Source organism: Uloborus diversus, chromosome 3 (genome assembly GCF_026930045.1).
Source record: "Uloborus diversus isolate 005 chromosome 3, Udiv.v.3.1, whole genome shotgun sequence".
Taxonomy (NCBI): Eukaryota; Metazoa; Arthropoda; class Arachnida; order Araneae; family Uloboridae; genus Uloborus; species Uloborus diversus.
In genome coordinates, this window is record NC_072733.1 from 210,208,923 (window position 1) to 210,227,621 (window position 18,699).

Consider the following 18,699-nt stretch of genomic DNA (forward strand, 5'->3'; position numbering starts at 1 on the left):
GGCGACGATATTGTCCCAGAGCTTCTTTTGCGGGGGGGGGGGGGGGGGTTTCGAGTGCAGTTTTGTTAACTTATTACAAAGTTATTTCACGAAGTTTATGCATATCTATAGCTTTCTGGTTTTCAACTGAATGGACGAGAACGAAAACCAAGCATCCCCACTTAAGTTTTGATGGTGGGGTAAGTGGTTTTTAAACTCATCGATTCAATTCAGCTGAAGCTCATTGATGAAGTTACGGATTATTTTTTGCAAAAAAAAAAAATAAATAAATAAAATAAATAAATAAATAAAAATAATTTGTTTTAAAGTATGAATAAAATGAATAACCAACGAAACCGAACGAAAAGCTCCGAACTGTTGCAGAAAATAGCTGTTTCGAGGTTACAGTAGTGCCTTTTCATCAATGAAAAAAACACTAAAAAATTGCTAGGTTCTGAGTGAACGTCACTCACTCACAATCAAGACTTCGTTTTAAAACGAAAGAAGTTCTGAAGCCCCTAGCTTCTCAAAAACTTTTCCGTACTCAAATCGTCTACTTTTTATCTAATATGTAATAATTCACATAATTTTTTTTAAAATTTTTAATATATCTAATCTATTGGCTTGTTAAAGGTTTTCTGCTTTACTGAAGATGAACTGGCTCTACGGTATTCTTAACCCTTTGAGAACCATAAAAACTTCACGGTAGAATATGAGTGTTTACAAAACCTATATATATATATATATATATATATATATATATATATATATATATATATATATATATATATATATATATATATATATATATATATATATATATATATATTTAATTGATAACTTATAAAAACAAATTTGGAGCTTAGATGTCATCCAAAATATATGTCCCATAAAATACAAAAGCAACTGTTAACTGTAATTCTTTGGTAAATTACACATTATTTAAGTTGATTTTAATCTTCGGCATGAATTAGTTATATTTACCTTTTAATCTTCATGTAGCATATTTTGCTACATAAAGACACGGTAAACTTCTTAAGTTACTGGTCCAAGAAGGAAGGCTTGTTTGAAAAATATATACAACGTTTAAAGCATTCAAAATACTTTTTAGCAGTAAATATAAATATTAAAAAATAATAATAAAAATATAAATAAATGAAAACTTGCCACTCTGCATGAGAACCTAGAACTGTACATGTTACAATACGGCCCAGAGTATGCTGTTGTACAATCGTAACGTTTGTTTAATATTATATTATGTATTAAATGAAATTGTAACGGCTGAAGAACTGGAATCAATCACTCTCCTGAGAAAAGGGGTCAACGTGTAACTAAGATGGAGTGACAAGAAAAGTGGAAAGCGATGTTCTTTAGTTTGGATTATATCGAAACACCCTTAAGTCTGATAAATGATCAGAACGAGTGGCCCGTTGTTTACATTGTGTTTGCATGAAGAATGGAAGGATACGAAATGTATTAAAAGGAATAAAATCGAAATAACTTTCGCCACAAAGTATATTTTTTCATCATGCCTAGTGCCATGGACCTAACAATTAGTCCTATGACGAGCGTAAGTGAAATTGTGCTTCATTTTAGGTCAGAGTCTTCTATCATTTTTATAAATTAAGCGAGCTAGTGATTTTTTATTTTGGATTTTTACAATAATGCATTTTGTGTGCTGTCCGATTTTTCGCATTGCACCGATTGCATTTTGTGTGCTGTGGGATTTTTTTGAGCAATCACGATTGCTTATTGTTCTCATTTGATTGTTTTGATGTCCTATCTTTTTATTTTCCCACCGCCACCCTCCGCACCCTGTCACCGTCGACCGGTTCCTCACGATGCTGCTCCTATAGCGAAAGCATCCATGTCCTACACACACGCGCATACATACGCAGCTACACACACGCACGCACACACACATACATACACACACACACATACACACAACTACCCACACATTCATGCCTGCACACTGACACAAACACATATGCCTACACACACATACACATACCCCCCCCCCACACACACATACACACATTCATATACACAACTACCCACACACTTATGCCAGCACACAGACAAACACACATGCCTACACACACATACACATACCCCTACACACAAACACACATACCCCACACACAAACACACACGCCTACATACACACACTTATGATTGCGAAAAACATAATTTGAATTCAAGATGTCAAAATTTAAATTAATTTTTTATTTCTTTTTTAACTTATGCGGATATTGAAGAAAGGAAAGTTTTATAAGAGAAATGTGTTTCAATTTGCCTTGGTGAGAAAAAGATAAGAAAAACATAGCGACGGGGTTTGTTATTTGAATGCACAGTTAATGCCTAGTTTTAGAGGCTCGCAAGTCACTTTGCGTTTTTGTCGTTGCTGGCGTATTCATAGTCAATAAAGACTATAGGCACATTGGGTACCATCCCTGGAGAAGTTGGACTCCTTTATTTTATTTTCAAACAGAAAAACACACATACACACACGAAAAAAAAAGATTCAGAGAAGAAAATCGGGAGATAACATTCAAAGCACCGGTAGGAATCAAACCCACGACCTTCCGCATATACTTCCACCACAGAACCACTGGTTTCACTTTGCGTTTTTTTTTTTTCTTTTTTTTGGGAAGAAAAATTCAAGTACTCCGATTAAAATAAAACATATGCAGTCGTTTAGGGAATTTTGCACCGCTAACTATTTTCCCGCATATTTAACTTGAAAGCACTTTTTTGGAAAAGTTATAGTATCAGTTTTCCATTTTCCATTTCAAAAAATAATTTGGCAACACAGCGAACTGTATAATCCCATTAAACGGGGATTATACAGTTCGCTATTACGGGGATTATACAGTTCGTTGAACCTATTCTTGAATGCTGGTTTCAAGTTATTCAAATTTCTGGTCGTGCATCATAATGCACGACCAGTATGCAATGTAGTACATTTTAAACATTTTTTCATGCTATGAATAAAAAGTAGGGAGTTTTCAAACAAATTTTATTTCTCACTTTATTTATTTAAAGTTACACTATATTTATTGAAATAATATATTTTATTTCCCACTTCTCTTCTGAATCTAAGTGACATGATAACTTTGAACCAGGCAAATAATTCATTTTAAGTAGCTTTTGTAATCATTGTTTCTTAATTTTAAATAACTATACAATGCTTCATTAGTTTTCCTTTCTTTTTAAACAAACAGCACATAACATGAGTGGGATGGTTTAAAATAGATAGATTCAGTTACGCTGAATTATTTTGATATTTTCAGAAAGATTGACAGTTCACTTTTAATGAAACAGAACGTAAGAACCTTTTGATGCATTTTCGAAATGATCGTTTTCCTACATCTTCAGTGCCTAAGATAACCTTGATAACAACCTTAGAAACAAGAGTAGTATTTGAAATAAATAATTTCTTTGCACTTGGATAGTGTAACTTAAAATCAAAATAATAATAAGAAGAACCTTACTTGCCTTAAAAGCAAAGTTATCTTTCCCTCAATTTACTTAATTATTCTGCATTTTTGTTCTTTTTTTTTCCATCAACTTTCAGCTGACAGCAATATTTTAATTTTGAGTGCACATTTTTTATCTTCAACGATGTTACTCAACAAACATAAAACTGATACTAAGGTTAGCGAATTAGAATCTTTATAAAATTGTTATAACCGCTTAGCGGCAATAGTTAAAAAAAAAAACAATAATGAAAAGTTCGAAACATTACGTAATTGCTCGGTCTTTTGACTTTGTCTTCGCGGTCAGCATAAAACCATTTCTCAAAGTTGATTCATAACTCGTAAAAAATCTGCTTTGCAAACAATACCAGCTGCAGCAGTTTTTTCTCTTGCTTTAATTTTTCTGAAGAGTCTCACACAGATTAAAAACGAGCTGCTGTTTTTTAACATGCAACAAGTATGAGTGAGGAGAAATCTCAAGGTTTTGCTTCGAATATTTACATTAATCACAGATAAAAATTCCATACACATCAGTTCAAAAGTTCTATATTCGCAAGCAGCGATTTGGCTGTATTTAAGCATTCCATTTCTCTTTTTTTTTTTATTATCGTGTAAATTATATAAAGCGTCATGAATAGCATTTAAAATAAGGTGATCACATATAACGAGGTGAAAATCGTCCTCATTTTAACTGAAAATGTGTCTTATTCTCGTGCCAAATTTCCCTTCCAATAACGAACTCGTAGAAAAGAAATTAAAAAAAAAAAAAAGAGTTTCGCAATTTGTAGTAAGAATTTCTGGTAACGAGTAATAAAAAAGGACTGAAGTGACATTAAAAAAGATACAATGTAAATCAATAAATCTTGTATTTACACACATTTATGACTCAGTAATATTACAAGAATGGGAAACAGAGCAAGATTTAATTATTCTACGAACTAACATTTTAAGACCAAAGGATGGTTTATCTTTTGCTAACATTTAATAAAACTTACCACATAATTAACTTACCTTAATGAATTTGCATAAAAAGACTAAAAATGAGTTATATCATTGACGTAGAAAAAACGATTTTACATTATATGCATTAGCTGAAATAATCGTTTTTCGTCTTGAAACCACGAGTGTATATCAAACTAGATTATCTTTTATAACAAGATAGTATTTTTCAGTAACTTTCAATATTAAGAGAGATGTATTGATATTGAGATATTTGAAAATGAGATGAAAATGTTGTTTTCAGTTGTCCATATTCAGTTTTTATTAGAGAAAACTCGTAAGCCTGCTATTGTGGTGTATTTGTTAATGTAAGATACAAAAAGAATTTCAATACTCTCTGGGTAATTCTTCCGATTGTATTATTGCGTTAAAAATGATGAAAACATTTCCTACTCATACCTACCGCTTATGACTGAGCAACTGCTTACGACTGAACTTCAAGATTATTGGCCTTTTCCTGGTTGAAAAAATTGTTTATGAATTTTTCATACAATTGACAGTTATCAATTTCGCGATATGAAATAACGTCACTTGCTTTCATAGCACCAATTTTCCGTTTTATGTCCCTGCAGATGAACATGTTGCGTATTTTTTTTTTCTCTTTCAAAGAAACAAAATTTATCCTCCGAACTTGCTGCATCTAAGATTGAGTGCAACATTTTAATCAGGATGATATTTCTCGTTTAAATTTTATTTTGAAAAAAAAAAGAACAGTGCATAGGAAATGAGAATTGTCCTCATCAAATAAGGCAGTGTGATAACGTCAGTCTAAAGACCTTTATTCGCAGGTGTTCGTTTTACCATTACACTCTGTAGAAAAAGGAACTGCTTTTGTTTTTTCTTTTTCGATCACTCAAAGCGAGAAAAATATTAATTGAATTGAAAAGTTAGACATTTTCTACTAAGGTTTTCCCTGCAAGAAACATAGATACATTTAAACTATGTACCTTAGTTCATAGTTAAACGGATACAAGTTTAGAAGACAGTGAAATGCTATAGTGCTTTCATCAAACGATGGATCATATGCAGTAGTTGACCCTGAAAAATCATCCCTTTCAAATTTAAAGTCACTAAAATTATTTTCAATAGTTTTCTTTAAGAATCTCAAAATAACTGAGTTTACCAGTTTGTAGGGCCAATTTCTTAAGACAACACTTACGTTAGTAATTAAGCAGTAAGTTACCAGCCCCTAAGCTAGGGTTAAGGCAGAACTACATGAAACAGCCCGGTTATTCCATCCAGAGACTGCAGTTTCGTCTTTGTTATGAACTCAACAGCCTGGACCATCGATGGGAATAACCGAGCTGGAGGCAGAGTCTATAACAAAGACAAAACTGCAGTCTCTGAGATGTCGGTTTATTTCATGTAGGGGAAACTAGAGAGTTTTTTGACCCATAGCGAGACTTGACCCATAAGGTTTTTTCCATGAAAAGGATATTTAGAGAAAATTTTAGTCATATTAGTGGTTGACCAGTCACACAACAGTATTTTGCAGGGATAAGCCATTTCAGATTTAGCAGTGGTTTTCAAGAAATTTTGTGTTAAATGATATTGAACCTAAAAAGTAAATTTTGAAGAATTTGAAGTGTTTTAGATTTCTTCCTCCAGTTTTGAGGAAATGAATTTTAAAAGTATACACGTTTTAGTCACTTTTCTAGCTACCTGTTGATATACAGCAGTTTTATGTAACTTTAATCTAAATTGCTAAATATTTAAGGTAAACAAAAGAAAGCGAACTAGGGAGTTTTTACTCCAAGCTAACTAGGGAGATTTGGCCCAAAGATTAATTTGATGTTTTTGTTTAATTTGATGTTTTTTCAATAAATTTTTATTTTTGAATGGATAAAATATTGTCATTTAGGCCTAATGATTTGACTTTAATGCAATGACTCTAATATCGTGAATACGAAGGCCTTAATATTTTTTTAATGAATAACTATATTACATAATACTTTGGTTTAAAAAATTGTTTTTAATTGACAAATAACTAAAATACTAACAATATTTGAGCCTAATGAGTTGTTACTATGTAAAAAAAACTGAAATATTACTTAGGTCTGATCTGATAAAGTTTTGAATTCAACTTTTGCTCTGCTGCTGATATGGAGTAAGATTAATAGCAAGAAAGATATATGTCAAACTTTACCTAAAAAGTGAACATTTTGTATATTCACTTCAAGTATCACTTATTTAATCAAAAAACACCATCAAACCTGCGTTTTTGATTTCAATATCTATGACTCTTACATTCATGAGGGGGATCATGTCTCCCTAAGTGTTGAGTCTGGTCAAATCTTCCTAGCAATAGGGACACTTGACCCATTTACAGACTTGATGAATATAATTTTTTGTACCATTTCTACTTGGAATGATGCTACTATTTTTAGCCATAATAATGTGCAGAATGGCAAACCATTTACGTATACTTTTTATTTCGTTTTAACTATTCTACAAAAAAAATGGGAAATGAAAAACCAAAAATTGAGTCAAGTTTCCCCTACTTACGTTAGTAGTTTAAAATAATTGTCTGCCTTTGGCAGAAGTAGCAGAGAATGAAGAACTATTTTCTGATACTCTAGTTTTTATTCGTCTTACACTGGAGCACAAAATTATTTTCGGAAAGTGGTATACCGTTGGTAGTGATATTCATATATTTTTTTGAAATTAAATTTCTCTCTCTCTCTCATCTAGTCATTGATTATTCCTACAGAAGTATAATTTTTCCTTAATATTTTCGACACTTAATTCATGTAATTCTAGCTTGTTTTCGAATCATACAATCAATTTTACCTGAAACCATCAGTATTTTACTTATATACACTGTAATACTAAAAGGAATCTATGTTTTAATAATAAACTTTTTCGGATGCGTAACTACAATATATACACAAGGGGGGGGGGGGGGTCTGAACATGAAGGCAAAACTTTACTGGTCGATAGAAACATCTAAGCAAGCAAGAATCCAACGGAACATATGGTCGCAAACTCAATGCTTTTGCACTACATGCGCACAAAACCAAAAACAGACAAAAGCGAAACTGGTCACATATGAGTATTTACTACACAAAGACAATTTTAAGCAACATTTGATTTTTTAAGAAACATTTAAAGAGGTTGTTTATAGTGGGGATTTGCAACTCTAATACCCCCCCCCCCCCCACCGCTGTATTGTCATTGCGACAATACAACGATCGGAGAAGCCAAATCAGAAAATCTCGCCGTTGTGACGCATGTAATGCAGCTGCAGGCGGCAAATTTCTACAACCGAATTTAACCTTTCTTAAAAACTAAATTGCTGCTTGTAACATCTTAGTGTAACAAATATGTGACGTTTTGCATCTGTCCGTTACCGACTTTTTGTGCATGTAGCGCTTTAGCGACCACGTGTTTCATGTTATTATAACTTGTTTAGATGTTATCTGTCATCCGGTAAAACTTAGCCTTCTTATAGCAGGGGTGATTGTGACTCCATGAAAAAATACCTGAACTTTTTTTTTCGAAGAAGAAAAAGTGTTTTGATGGGCATATATATGTACATATTACGTGTATGTACACATTATACTATGTATAAAAATAATTTATATACATAATTATTTGTTGGGGCTAAAACTCGAAGCTTTAATTGGACTTAATACGTCCATGTGCATGGTGGGAGTTAAATTCTTTTAATTTTTCTCATTTCTTGAAATTTTTTAAAGATTCTTCTTATCTAGCCTTTATTCCATCCTCCAACCCAGCTGTTCTTCGCTAATTACCATAGAGTTTACAAAATATGACCGTAGCTTACGCTTTATACCAAACAAAACTTCTTCAATTTGGACTTTTGGTGTTTCATTAAACATCGCCCTAAGTTTTACAAAAGTGGGTTTTTCTGAAAATATAGAAGTTCCGGTATTTTCGAAGATGAAGATACCGGAAATCAAGATGAAAATACCGGAAATCCGGTAAAATACCGGAACACAATCACCCCTGGTAACTTATAGTCAGTGTCAGCCTGTATATATACACACAAATACACTCAAATAATCCGCATACGTTTTCAAGATTTTAGGCTTCGACATTTCTTTCCGGAATTCCACACAATCATTTGACATCTTACGTAGAAATTGAGTTGTTTAGTAACAAAAACAGCTCGATCCATAAATTTTCAAAATATTTTTTCGTTCTTAAATTGATACTTATTATTCGATACTTTTACACTACAAATCCTTCTCAATCAGGTCGAAAACAGAAATCTAATACCGGTTTATGTAAAAAACCGGCTCAATCCGTGCCTTTACTAAACGACTACGTTAAAAACGCAAACGTAATATCAACAATATCATTATACTGAATTACTTAACGGACTCGCATTTTCCTTTTTAATCGATAACGCATAGCATAAAATTTGCATGCCACATGAATTTAACTGGAATTTGAAAAGAAATGGAGAAAACAAGAGCCGATAAATTTAAAACAAAATCAATCCATATTATTTTTATCAGTAATTACTGCTAATTTACAAAAAGAAAACAAAAATAAAAGCGTACACCAAAGGTTATTAAAAAGTAAATGTATTTCTTTTAAAAATTAAGCGGACAGAGCGGGAAATGTTTTTTTTTTTTGTTTCCAGTAAAATTTCCAAAAAACTAGCTGACCCATATGACGCATTCGCGCTCAACAGTAGTTTCTCAAAAACCCTAATTTTTAATGGTATTTTTTGGAAAAACAAAAAAATGAGACTGTTCGTTTATTTTTCGCCAATGGCAGTGGAAAAAAACCGTTTTAAATGATGCCTTACTATTGAAGTTTATGTAAGTATTAAGGAAGCACCAACAAAAATTCATAAATAAATAAATAAAACATCCAGCACACATCATCCAATCATTGGCATTCATTTACATTTTGACATCTTGGATTCAAATTATGTTTTTCGCAATCACGAATTGTATCGTCGGATTTCATTTTTGTACAAATGGCTCCTATCGCAATTCGTGATTGCGAAAAACATAATTTGAATTCAAGATGTCAAAATTCAAAATTCATGACAGGGGATGAATGCCAAGGAATTAATGCTTAGGACTACAGGATGCTTGATGTTTTGTGCAAGATGCTGTTACAGTAATTGCTAAAAAAAAAAAAAAAAAAAAACGCATTCTTAAGAGGTATTATTTATAATATTATAGATTTACCATGTTAAAAAAAGAAGTTTTTTTTCTGATTTCACTGCTACAGCAAAACTGGTTAAGAATCTTGCAATGAGCTTAGATTATATACTCTTGAAAAGTTTGATCCGAATTCATCCAAGGAAAAATGAGTCATTAAAAATCGATATTTTTTATCCCATGTGGTGGATCGAACCTACGACCATCGCGTAATTAGCATGACGCTTTAATCAACTCAGCTAATAAGAACTGTCTCGCGAAATGGTATACTTTAAAGATTAAAGCAATGCTAAATAAAATAAAAAAATTAATTGTTTTTTTTTCAAAAAAAAAAAAAAAAACCCTGTCCCAATGTGAATGGTTTTGTAAAATACAATAATCGTAAGTTTCAATCGTTAAATCCGCTAAGCAGGATCGTTTATTTTCTATTTATGTCAATAAAAGTGTCCTATTTAATTTCTAATACCATTAAGAAGTCTTGCAGTTCGTTATAGTACGTACTAGTCTTTAAATCCGTAATGCAATTTAAATTATTTTGGAATACTTCAAAAATACTCACGTCACTACCGTTGTAGACGCTAATAAATTCTCTTCTAAAGTTTAAAATACAATATTCGTAAGCTTGTTCCTAAGCTTTTTATGTAATAAAATGCAGTAAACTTAAGATTACATTTTCGACTTTGTTTATAAACTTTATCTGACTTACTTTCAAATTACATCTGTTGTTACGGTTACAGTCATATTCTCGAAATATTTGAAACAGAGACTTACAAAAGAACAAAGGAAGAAAATCAACGGATAAAGGATTTTGAATACAAGAATAAAAAGCTGTACTGTAAGGTTCAAGACAAAAGAAAGACTAAATTCTTATACATAGTGCCCAAAAGTATGAGAAAAAGTCTAGTCGTGAAGTTTCACGACTTAATGGGACATTTTCTGTTGACAAAATAGTCTCAAAAATAAAAAAAACTTTACTGGTTTCCTTCAGTGAAGAGATTTGTGAAGCATCATATCGCTGCCTCAGAGCAACAGTAAGATATCTTAGTGTTATTCCGGGGATTAGATGTCTTGCGGTTGCTTTGAGACCGCGAAACAATATAGCGATGTGTTTCGAATGCTTGTTCAATAAAATTTCAAGTGGAAAGCAACAAGGGATTTTTGCATGCCATCAAACCAGAAAAAAAAAGACCGTTTTGCCATAGTTCTTCTTAACCACTTATTTAAACTCACAGAAAGTTCAAAAGGAAATGTTCATTTACTAAGTTATAGTCGACAATTTTACTCGTTTTAAGACTCAATCCTACTAAGTATACTTCTGCTCACTATGTTCTAAATTTTCTAGAAGAATTAGTATATGATTTTGGACTTCCTGAGTGAATAATCAGTGATAGAGGACCTTGTTTCACGTCACATGCATTTGAAGAGTACTGTAAATCGAACGGTAAAAAGCACACTCCAAGTTTTACTCAACGAGCACAGGGCAACGGAATTGCTGAAAGAGTTAATAGAACTGTCTTACCCGCAATTACGACAAGTATGCCACATCCTGGACACAAAGATTGGACAAAAACATCACAAAATGTGAAAGAAACTTAAATCACACGGTAAAGAACACAACTGATAAAACGCCGTTTGAAATGTTGCACGGATATTCACCCAGATTCAACGACGGAATTTCGAGGATGCTTGCTGATGAAGATGCTGATAAGAACACTGCAAAGGTACAAGCTGATACACTAAAGACAATAGAAGAGAAACAACAAAAAATGAAGCAGTACTACGATCAAAGGAAATGAAAAACTAAGAAGTTTGATCAAGGCGAAATAGCTGTGGTGAGAAGATTACCAATCACTACTGGTGAACCAACTAAAATATCATAGACCATTAGTGGTGACTGAGGTTCTACCAAGTGACATTTACAGAGTTTCCCAACTTGGATAGAAGGAGAAAGAACATTTTTACTCGACCACTGCTCTCGCCAGTCAACTCAAGGGATGAAAATGTTTGAAAACTGGCGAAGAAGAGAACGACAGAGAAGAAGAGTTAATACCCAGAAGGTCTGGACGCATCAGAAAAGTTCCCGTTAGATATGGAGATCGTATTGAAGATGATAACTAAGTCAGAGGATAGACGACTGTAGTCTTTAAAGACTATCCTTTAACGAATACTATTGGCAACACTAAATATTTCAAAGGCGAGAATGTGACAGTAACTGTAACGACGCGAGAATATGACTGTAACCGTAACAACTGATGTAGTTCGAAAGTGAGTCATATAAAGTTTATAAACAAAGACGAAAATGCAATCTTTAGTTTGCGACGTTTTATTACATAAAAAGCTCAGAAAAAAACTTACGAATATTGTAATTTACAGTCTATTTATTTTTGCTGAGAGTGATTTAAAATATCTTTAAAATGAGGTCTTACTTACATAGTTTGATAAATTACAGGAAGTTATGGCGTTCCTGCAAAAAACCACCTTTCAAAAATAAAACGTATGATAAATTGAACTAGACTTGATGCTAAAGGTCTCAACGTTGTGAGAAACACTATATTTTAAAATCTATTTTTTAAAAGCAGAAATCTTTTTAATGAAAAGTTGAGGGATTATGAAAAAGAATAAAAAGTACAAGAGGAAAAAGAAATACTTTGCTTTTTGAATGAAATAATGTTTAATTTTCAAAACAAAGAGCTCATTTTTATAAAGGAAACAAGTATTTATCTACCACTTATTTCTCTTTAATCATTTCCTCCTTCTATTTTAAACAATTTTTGTAAAAAAGAATAAGTTAAAAAGCAAGTGCATTCAACACAGGGAAATAGATATTTCAGCTTATTTATTTATTTATTTATTTATTTTAATTGAATGCTTTTCATTTTAACAGAACCACTTTTTTCTGAGCACCATTAATCATGTTAAATTACGGAGTATTCTAGATCAAATAATGGACCATTTAATGGGAGGTGTGAAAGACATGTTTCTGGTCTTAGAAAGTCATCCTCGCAATAATGTGTTTTTGCATTGGCAAGAATTGCCAATGATAAATAAAAGTTAATAGCGGTATTTACATTTTACAAAGTGTTTTTTTTTTTCGCAAATTATATGTATTATATGGTAGGCCGACCAGTGAATTAACACTTTGGCGAAATTTCAGTTTCAAAATTTCATAGCATCGTTAAAAATTGTAGTTTTTGGAACATGACAACAAAAGCACTTTAGATGATATATGTAATTACTTGTAAAAAAATTTCAAGAACTTTTGCGAGTCAGCGTCGAGTTTTTTGGTTAAATGAAAAAAAAGTACCTCGACCCAGTGAATGAAAACCTCAACCAGCGGACAAACGCAGCATTTTCTAGTCGTTATCTTTCTGGAAATGCACGACTAGTGCGAATTCATATAAGAAAAATATTTTAAAACCTTCTTTTTTCAAAAACATTACGAGGTGTTCATTCACTGGGGAGGATTCATTCACTAGTCAGTACGAACCCTGTACAAAATTTTTGAATTTATTCTTTTATGTGTCGTTATATATATATATTAGGGTGTGTCTTATAAGGCACTTTTTAAAAAAGTTTTGAATTTCTTATGGAGCACCCCTTTAAATGCTTCCATTTGATGAAAAAATACACACATAAAAGTTTCATAGAATTTGAACATAATTTAGGGGGTGCTACCAGTGATTAAAATTGCATTCATTTTGAAAAAAAAAATGGTGCAAAAATTAGCTCTTGACATATTTTTAACCAACATGACATTAGGTTGGTTGGGTTTACAAATACCTATTTCTTATATATACCAGAAAAAAATAAGCATTTCATGTCTGTCATTTTATGTAATAATGTCAAAAAAGCGTTTGAAAGTTCGGTAATGCCATTCTTATCACAGGTTTACACTTTCGGTCTTTTACATTCAGCAATATTGTAATTTTTCTATTTGTTAGTTCCATGTGACAATACAAACTTTTCACTGATTGCTACTTACTATCCACACTAAATAAATAAATTTAAAAAAAATAAAAAGAGAGAGAGTTGACCAATTTTGCAGCAGTGGTAGCACCCTCTAAATATTATTCAATTTTTGTTTTTGATACATGAGAATTTTTTTTTCATCCAAAGGAACAAAATGAGAGGGTGCCTCATAAAAAAATAACACCTTTAAAAATAAGACGCACCCTAATATATATATATATATATATATATATATATATATATATATATATACATATATATATATATGCAATGTAATTTCAGATCTTTAAAAAATAAACAAGATAAAAGTATTTTAAAACACGGAACACTAAAAAAAAGAAGGCTATAAGTATCTGAAAGTTTATCTACACAATAGTTAAGTAAATGAGCTGATGTGTGCATCACATGACTTCCTTTTACTCCAATTTAATGTCATTTCCCCATTATTGGAAATTTTAATGTGATTCAATTGTTTACTCTCTAAATATCACCAACAGTGGCCAATTTGAAACCAAATTTAAAATTAAAAAATAAAATTAAATTAAAAAAACTATCGCCAAATTTTCCGCCAAGTTGGCGACAAATCTTGGTGATCAAAAGACCCTGCAATATATCGCCAAGTGTCCGACAAATTATAACACCGCTTGAGTTTACTTCGAAATTAACAATGATTTCTCCCCATAAGGGGGTTAAAGTTCCCCTTAGGAACATCCGAAAGCAACCAAAAGGGAAAGTGCACAACTAGGCCCCACTAGGAGTCTACGTACCAAATTTCAACTTTCTAGGACATACCATTTTTGAGTTATGCGAGATACATACACACATACGCACATACGTCACGAGAAAATTCGTTATAATTAACTCGGGGGTCGTCAAAATGGATGTTTCGGATGTCTGTAGGTTCTTAGGCATATATCCACGTGTGGTCGGGTTGAAAAAAAACTCAACATTCATTCGGGGGTGAGCAAAATGGAAATTAAGGCCGATTTTTGAGAGAAAATTTTTTCGCGAATACAATACTTCCTTTTTTGTAAAAGGAAGTAAAAAGGGAAAGAAAACATACCTGATATATCAATGTTTTAAGAACGATCTTGTGAATTAAGGAAATCAATTAAGTGTGCATAAAAACGTTCTCCAGCTCTCCCCCTACAAGATTACATAAAATATTTTATTCATAAGTAAGGAGCTCAAATTTTCCTTTTGATGCACACTGCTTCACCGGTTGTAGTTTTATTCCCGAAACTAACATATTTATCAGACTCTCAATACTAAATCAAGAGCTGAAAAACGGCAGCAAAAATTTACAAGCTGATTTCAGCTGCTGAATAATGAAGTTTTATAGTTGTAAATATATCAAAGTCAACGACAGTGCATTAAATGGGAAGAACGCCAAAACGCTTAAGATAAATTAATTTACCACAGTTAACTGAAATTCAAAGGAATCTTAGCATTTTCTGGTTTTGTAAAAAAATAAGTCAGGAATGGCCAAAAAAAAAGTTTTCATGTTAAAATGTTTATTCTTCGCTTTCTTCTCGAGAAAAAAGAAAAAAATAGAAAAAAAAACTAAATATTAAAAATTATTAAGAAACTAATCTAATTATGAGGAAGGAATAAAAATAAAATATAAAAGGAGGTGAGAGCAATGAGAGGAATCTTTTACCTCCCTACAACTCCTAGGTTGTTTATATCGAACAATGGAGCTCCACCCCTGCTCACTTCGCTCGCCAAGCTCCGTTCGCCATCTGCAGCGGGTAACACTTGATCGTTTTAATAGTATTTTTATCAGTTCATATCTCGGGCAGCTTAAGCTTTTGAGGGGTCAGACAGTGCGGAATGGCTTCCCTTGGATGTCCCGCACTTCAACAGTACCAGTATTGACCTGATAGACATTGACAGTCCGGAGAAGATAGATTTACAGGCACACATACGAAGACTTTTATAAACACAAAAACATTCTTGAACCGGCAATTTGTTGCTTTTATATGTATTTTTTAAATGTGTCAAGTACTTTTCGGACACCCTGTATGCGTGATTATTCCTTTTTTTTTTTTTTGAGCAATCACGAATTGCTTATTGTTTTCGTTTGACCGTTAAATGACGTCCGTCCTTTGATTTTATTTTTCTACGTTTATAATGCAATATATATCCATCCGTCCCGGAATCGAAGTATTTATAAACGACCTTATCGACTTCACACAATCCTTTTTAAACGAAAACAGTATCCAGCACATAACATCCAGCAACCAGCGCCTGGCATTCATTTGAATTTTGATGTTTTGAATCCAAGCTATGATTTCAGTAAAACCCATTAGTAGAATCAAGAAACTCTACGGGTAGAGTCCTATTGCAGTTCGTGATTGCGAAAATCATAGTTTTGATTCAAGATCTCAAAATTATAACTATTTTTTTTAATTCTTTTTTGACGAGTATCTGAAAACGAAGACTTAGGTATCGTGCCCTCGCCTGTATTATGATATTATAAGTTTTTCCCTTAACCATGCCGCCAACTCTACGAAAGGAATCAAATAGTAGAACCGGCTCCAATACCACCAATGGAGAGTTGGTGGATGATTCCGTTTTGAGTGCAAACTGTAACCATTGACTTGATGTAACCGAATGAGCTGCAATAAACTGAAATTAAGGCTCTTTTTTTCGTCTACTAAACACAGAGTGACTATTTTCTCTAAATGCAGTTGCTTAAGTTTTAAACTACTGCAATACTTATGAACTGTACAGTTCTGGTCGTACAAAAAGAAAAAATCTGTATGTATTAAAATGGATGTATGAGGGTGTTTCTATGTATGTTCCTTTTACACACCCACTTTTTCCGTCAGATCTTTGCCAAATTTGGCACACCCTTGATGCTCAGAAACTCATATAGCTTTTTGGAATTTAAAAAAAAAAAAAAACAAACAGGTCTAAATTTGAACTTTGAGTCAAAAAATTGCAACATTTTCTACATGTTGACGGGGCATTTTACACTGTTTTTTTTTTCTTTTATTTAAGCTTGATTGTTAAACATGTGTCGTTTGACACATTCGAGGCAAACCGCTCAATGCCAGGTGACACACGCTAGTAAAAAAATGAATAAAAAATAAATATTCCTAGTCTCTCTGAAAACAAGTAAGGTGTCAATCGACATCAAATGTTTTCCTCAAGTTATCAAAATAAAACTGTCACAACGCAGTCTGTTCCATTAAAATGATCACAAACTTCAAAATTATGACTAGAAGGCCACATTTTTGAAAATAAAATGAATTCAGCTTAAAAAAGCATTAATATCAATTTAATTTTCATTTAGACCCATAAAATACGAGATGTTAACAAAGAAGCCATGGTTACTGTTAACATACTGGTATATGATGCACTGGAAACAAATATCACGGCGTTTTATGGTGGTTAAAAAAAAATTGTTATAAAACGCAAGTTTTACATAATTTCTTTTGATGTACTATGGCTTTTACAAGTATAATTACTTTTTTGAAAGAGATAGAATTTCATACCTACAGTAAAAGTAAAACAAAAAGACAAACAAAAAAAAAAAAAAAAAAAGAAAGAAAGAAAGACAAAGAAAGAAAAGAAGTATTTTCTAACACAACAAAAAAAAAAGTATCGATTTTTTTTAACTGAAGTATTTAGTAGCCGTTTAAAAGCTACTCCATATTTTTTTTAATAAAAATATACTATTGCCGATAATTTTATTTTTCAAATATTAATTTCAAAATTCATAACAAAAGTTATATTTCAACCACATAAAACATGTTTTTCCTTAGGGTAGGAGGTGGTTTGTGTCGTTTTTTGTTTTAAAAAATAAACAAAAATATCAAAGCATTCTGATATTAGGAGATAGATTTAGCTAAATTTAATTGCAACCCACAGGATAAACGAGACAGCACTAAAATTGGTTTACAAGGTCGAATTTCAATGGTGAGTACAAATATGTGATGAAAAAGGGTTGTTGTCATTTGAAAATTTGAAGTTGAAATTCAATATGGAGATGATTCCAACCACCCATTTTATTTTGTACAGTATTACAATTAAATTGACATATTTCTTTCGTTGAAATATAGTGTTTGAATAATATTTGCTTGGTTTTTTGGTTTTTCCAGGAAGAACAACAATGATACAAGATACTCACTTTGAAAGCAGTCAGTATGGGATCTTCACTGGTCAAGGACATCCAAGCAGGACTGGCAAGAGCTCGATAAGTATGAATTCGTCTTAGAGAGTATCTCAGGCTGTCCGTATGCAAGGCTTCCTGACACTTTTGGCACGAACAAGAAAGGGGATGTGGCTTCTCGATGACAGCCCCCCTCGACAAAAGCAGTTGCAGAATCTCGAACTGATTGCAGTGGGCGGCTAGGATGATTGGGGATATATCCGGTGGATAATCAGAACTTTCTTCCCCAGGCTGGCGTGTCGTTGCCCAGTCATTGGCTAGCATCTCGCTGGTGATGGTGGGATGATTTATGAGCATTTCGACGATCTTATATACACCTTCTCTGATGGCATACAAGAGAGCGTCGCCTATTTTCACATGATCTTGCTGTAAAAGCAGCTCTACTATTTCGACATTTTCGTTGTCTACAGCTATCTGAATGGCACTTCGTCCTAAGATATTTGTACAGTTCACATTCACTTGTGTCTGTAGGCATCGGATCAGGGTGGGTTTATCTCCACGCTCAGCGGCTTCCAAGAAAGTTCTTTCCATAGGATCCATAGTGTGACCGTCTTTTAATGGTTCGAGGGGGATTGGAATACGGTACTGGTTGGTGGATTTTGCGTTTGCATTCTCCTTACCCATCTTTTTAATCCATTTATTTACTGGACGCATCAGCACTTATTTTCACACAGAGAGTGAACTTCCAGCAATCGCCATCCAGTTCCAAATCTCCTGAAAAAGAAAAAAAAAAGAAAACAAGAATCAAGCTTCTTTAGCCCCTTGATGTACAATGACGTTTTGGAGCTATGAATGAATCTGCAATTGGACATGAAATGATGTATTGCGAGACATTTGTATTCAATGATACTTGAAATGAATGAGGTATCGGAGACATCACAGACTGCAATGAGATTTAAACTGAGTTCAGACGTCATTGCATGTCAACGTTTACGTTACTAAGCAG

At 32.7% G+C, this 18,699-nt stretch overlaps 1 protein-coding gene across 1 annotated transcript in view; it reads right to left on the reverse strand.

The window, feature by feature from the left end:
• LOC129218636 (transient-receptor-potential-like protein) overlaps positions 1–18,327 on the reverse strand; it is a 71,505-nt gene extending 53,178 nt beyond the window's left edge. The window contains exon 1 of the mRNA XM_054852954.1: positions 17,712–18,327. Coding sequence (XP_054708929.1) covers positions 17,712–18,293 — 582 coding nt within the window. The 5' untranslated portion in view covers positions 18,294–18,327. The remainder of the gene's footprint in view (positions 1–17,711) is intronic.
• Between the last annotated feature and the right edge of the window lie 372 nt (positions 18,328–18,699).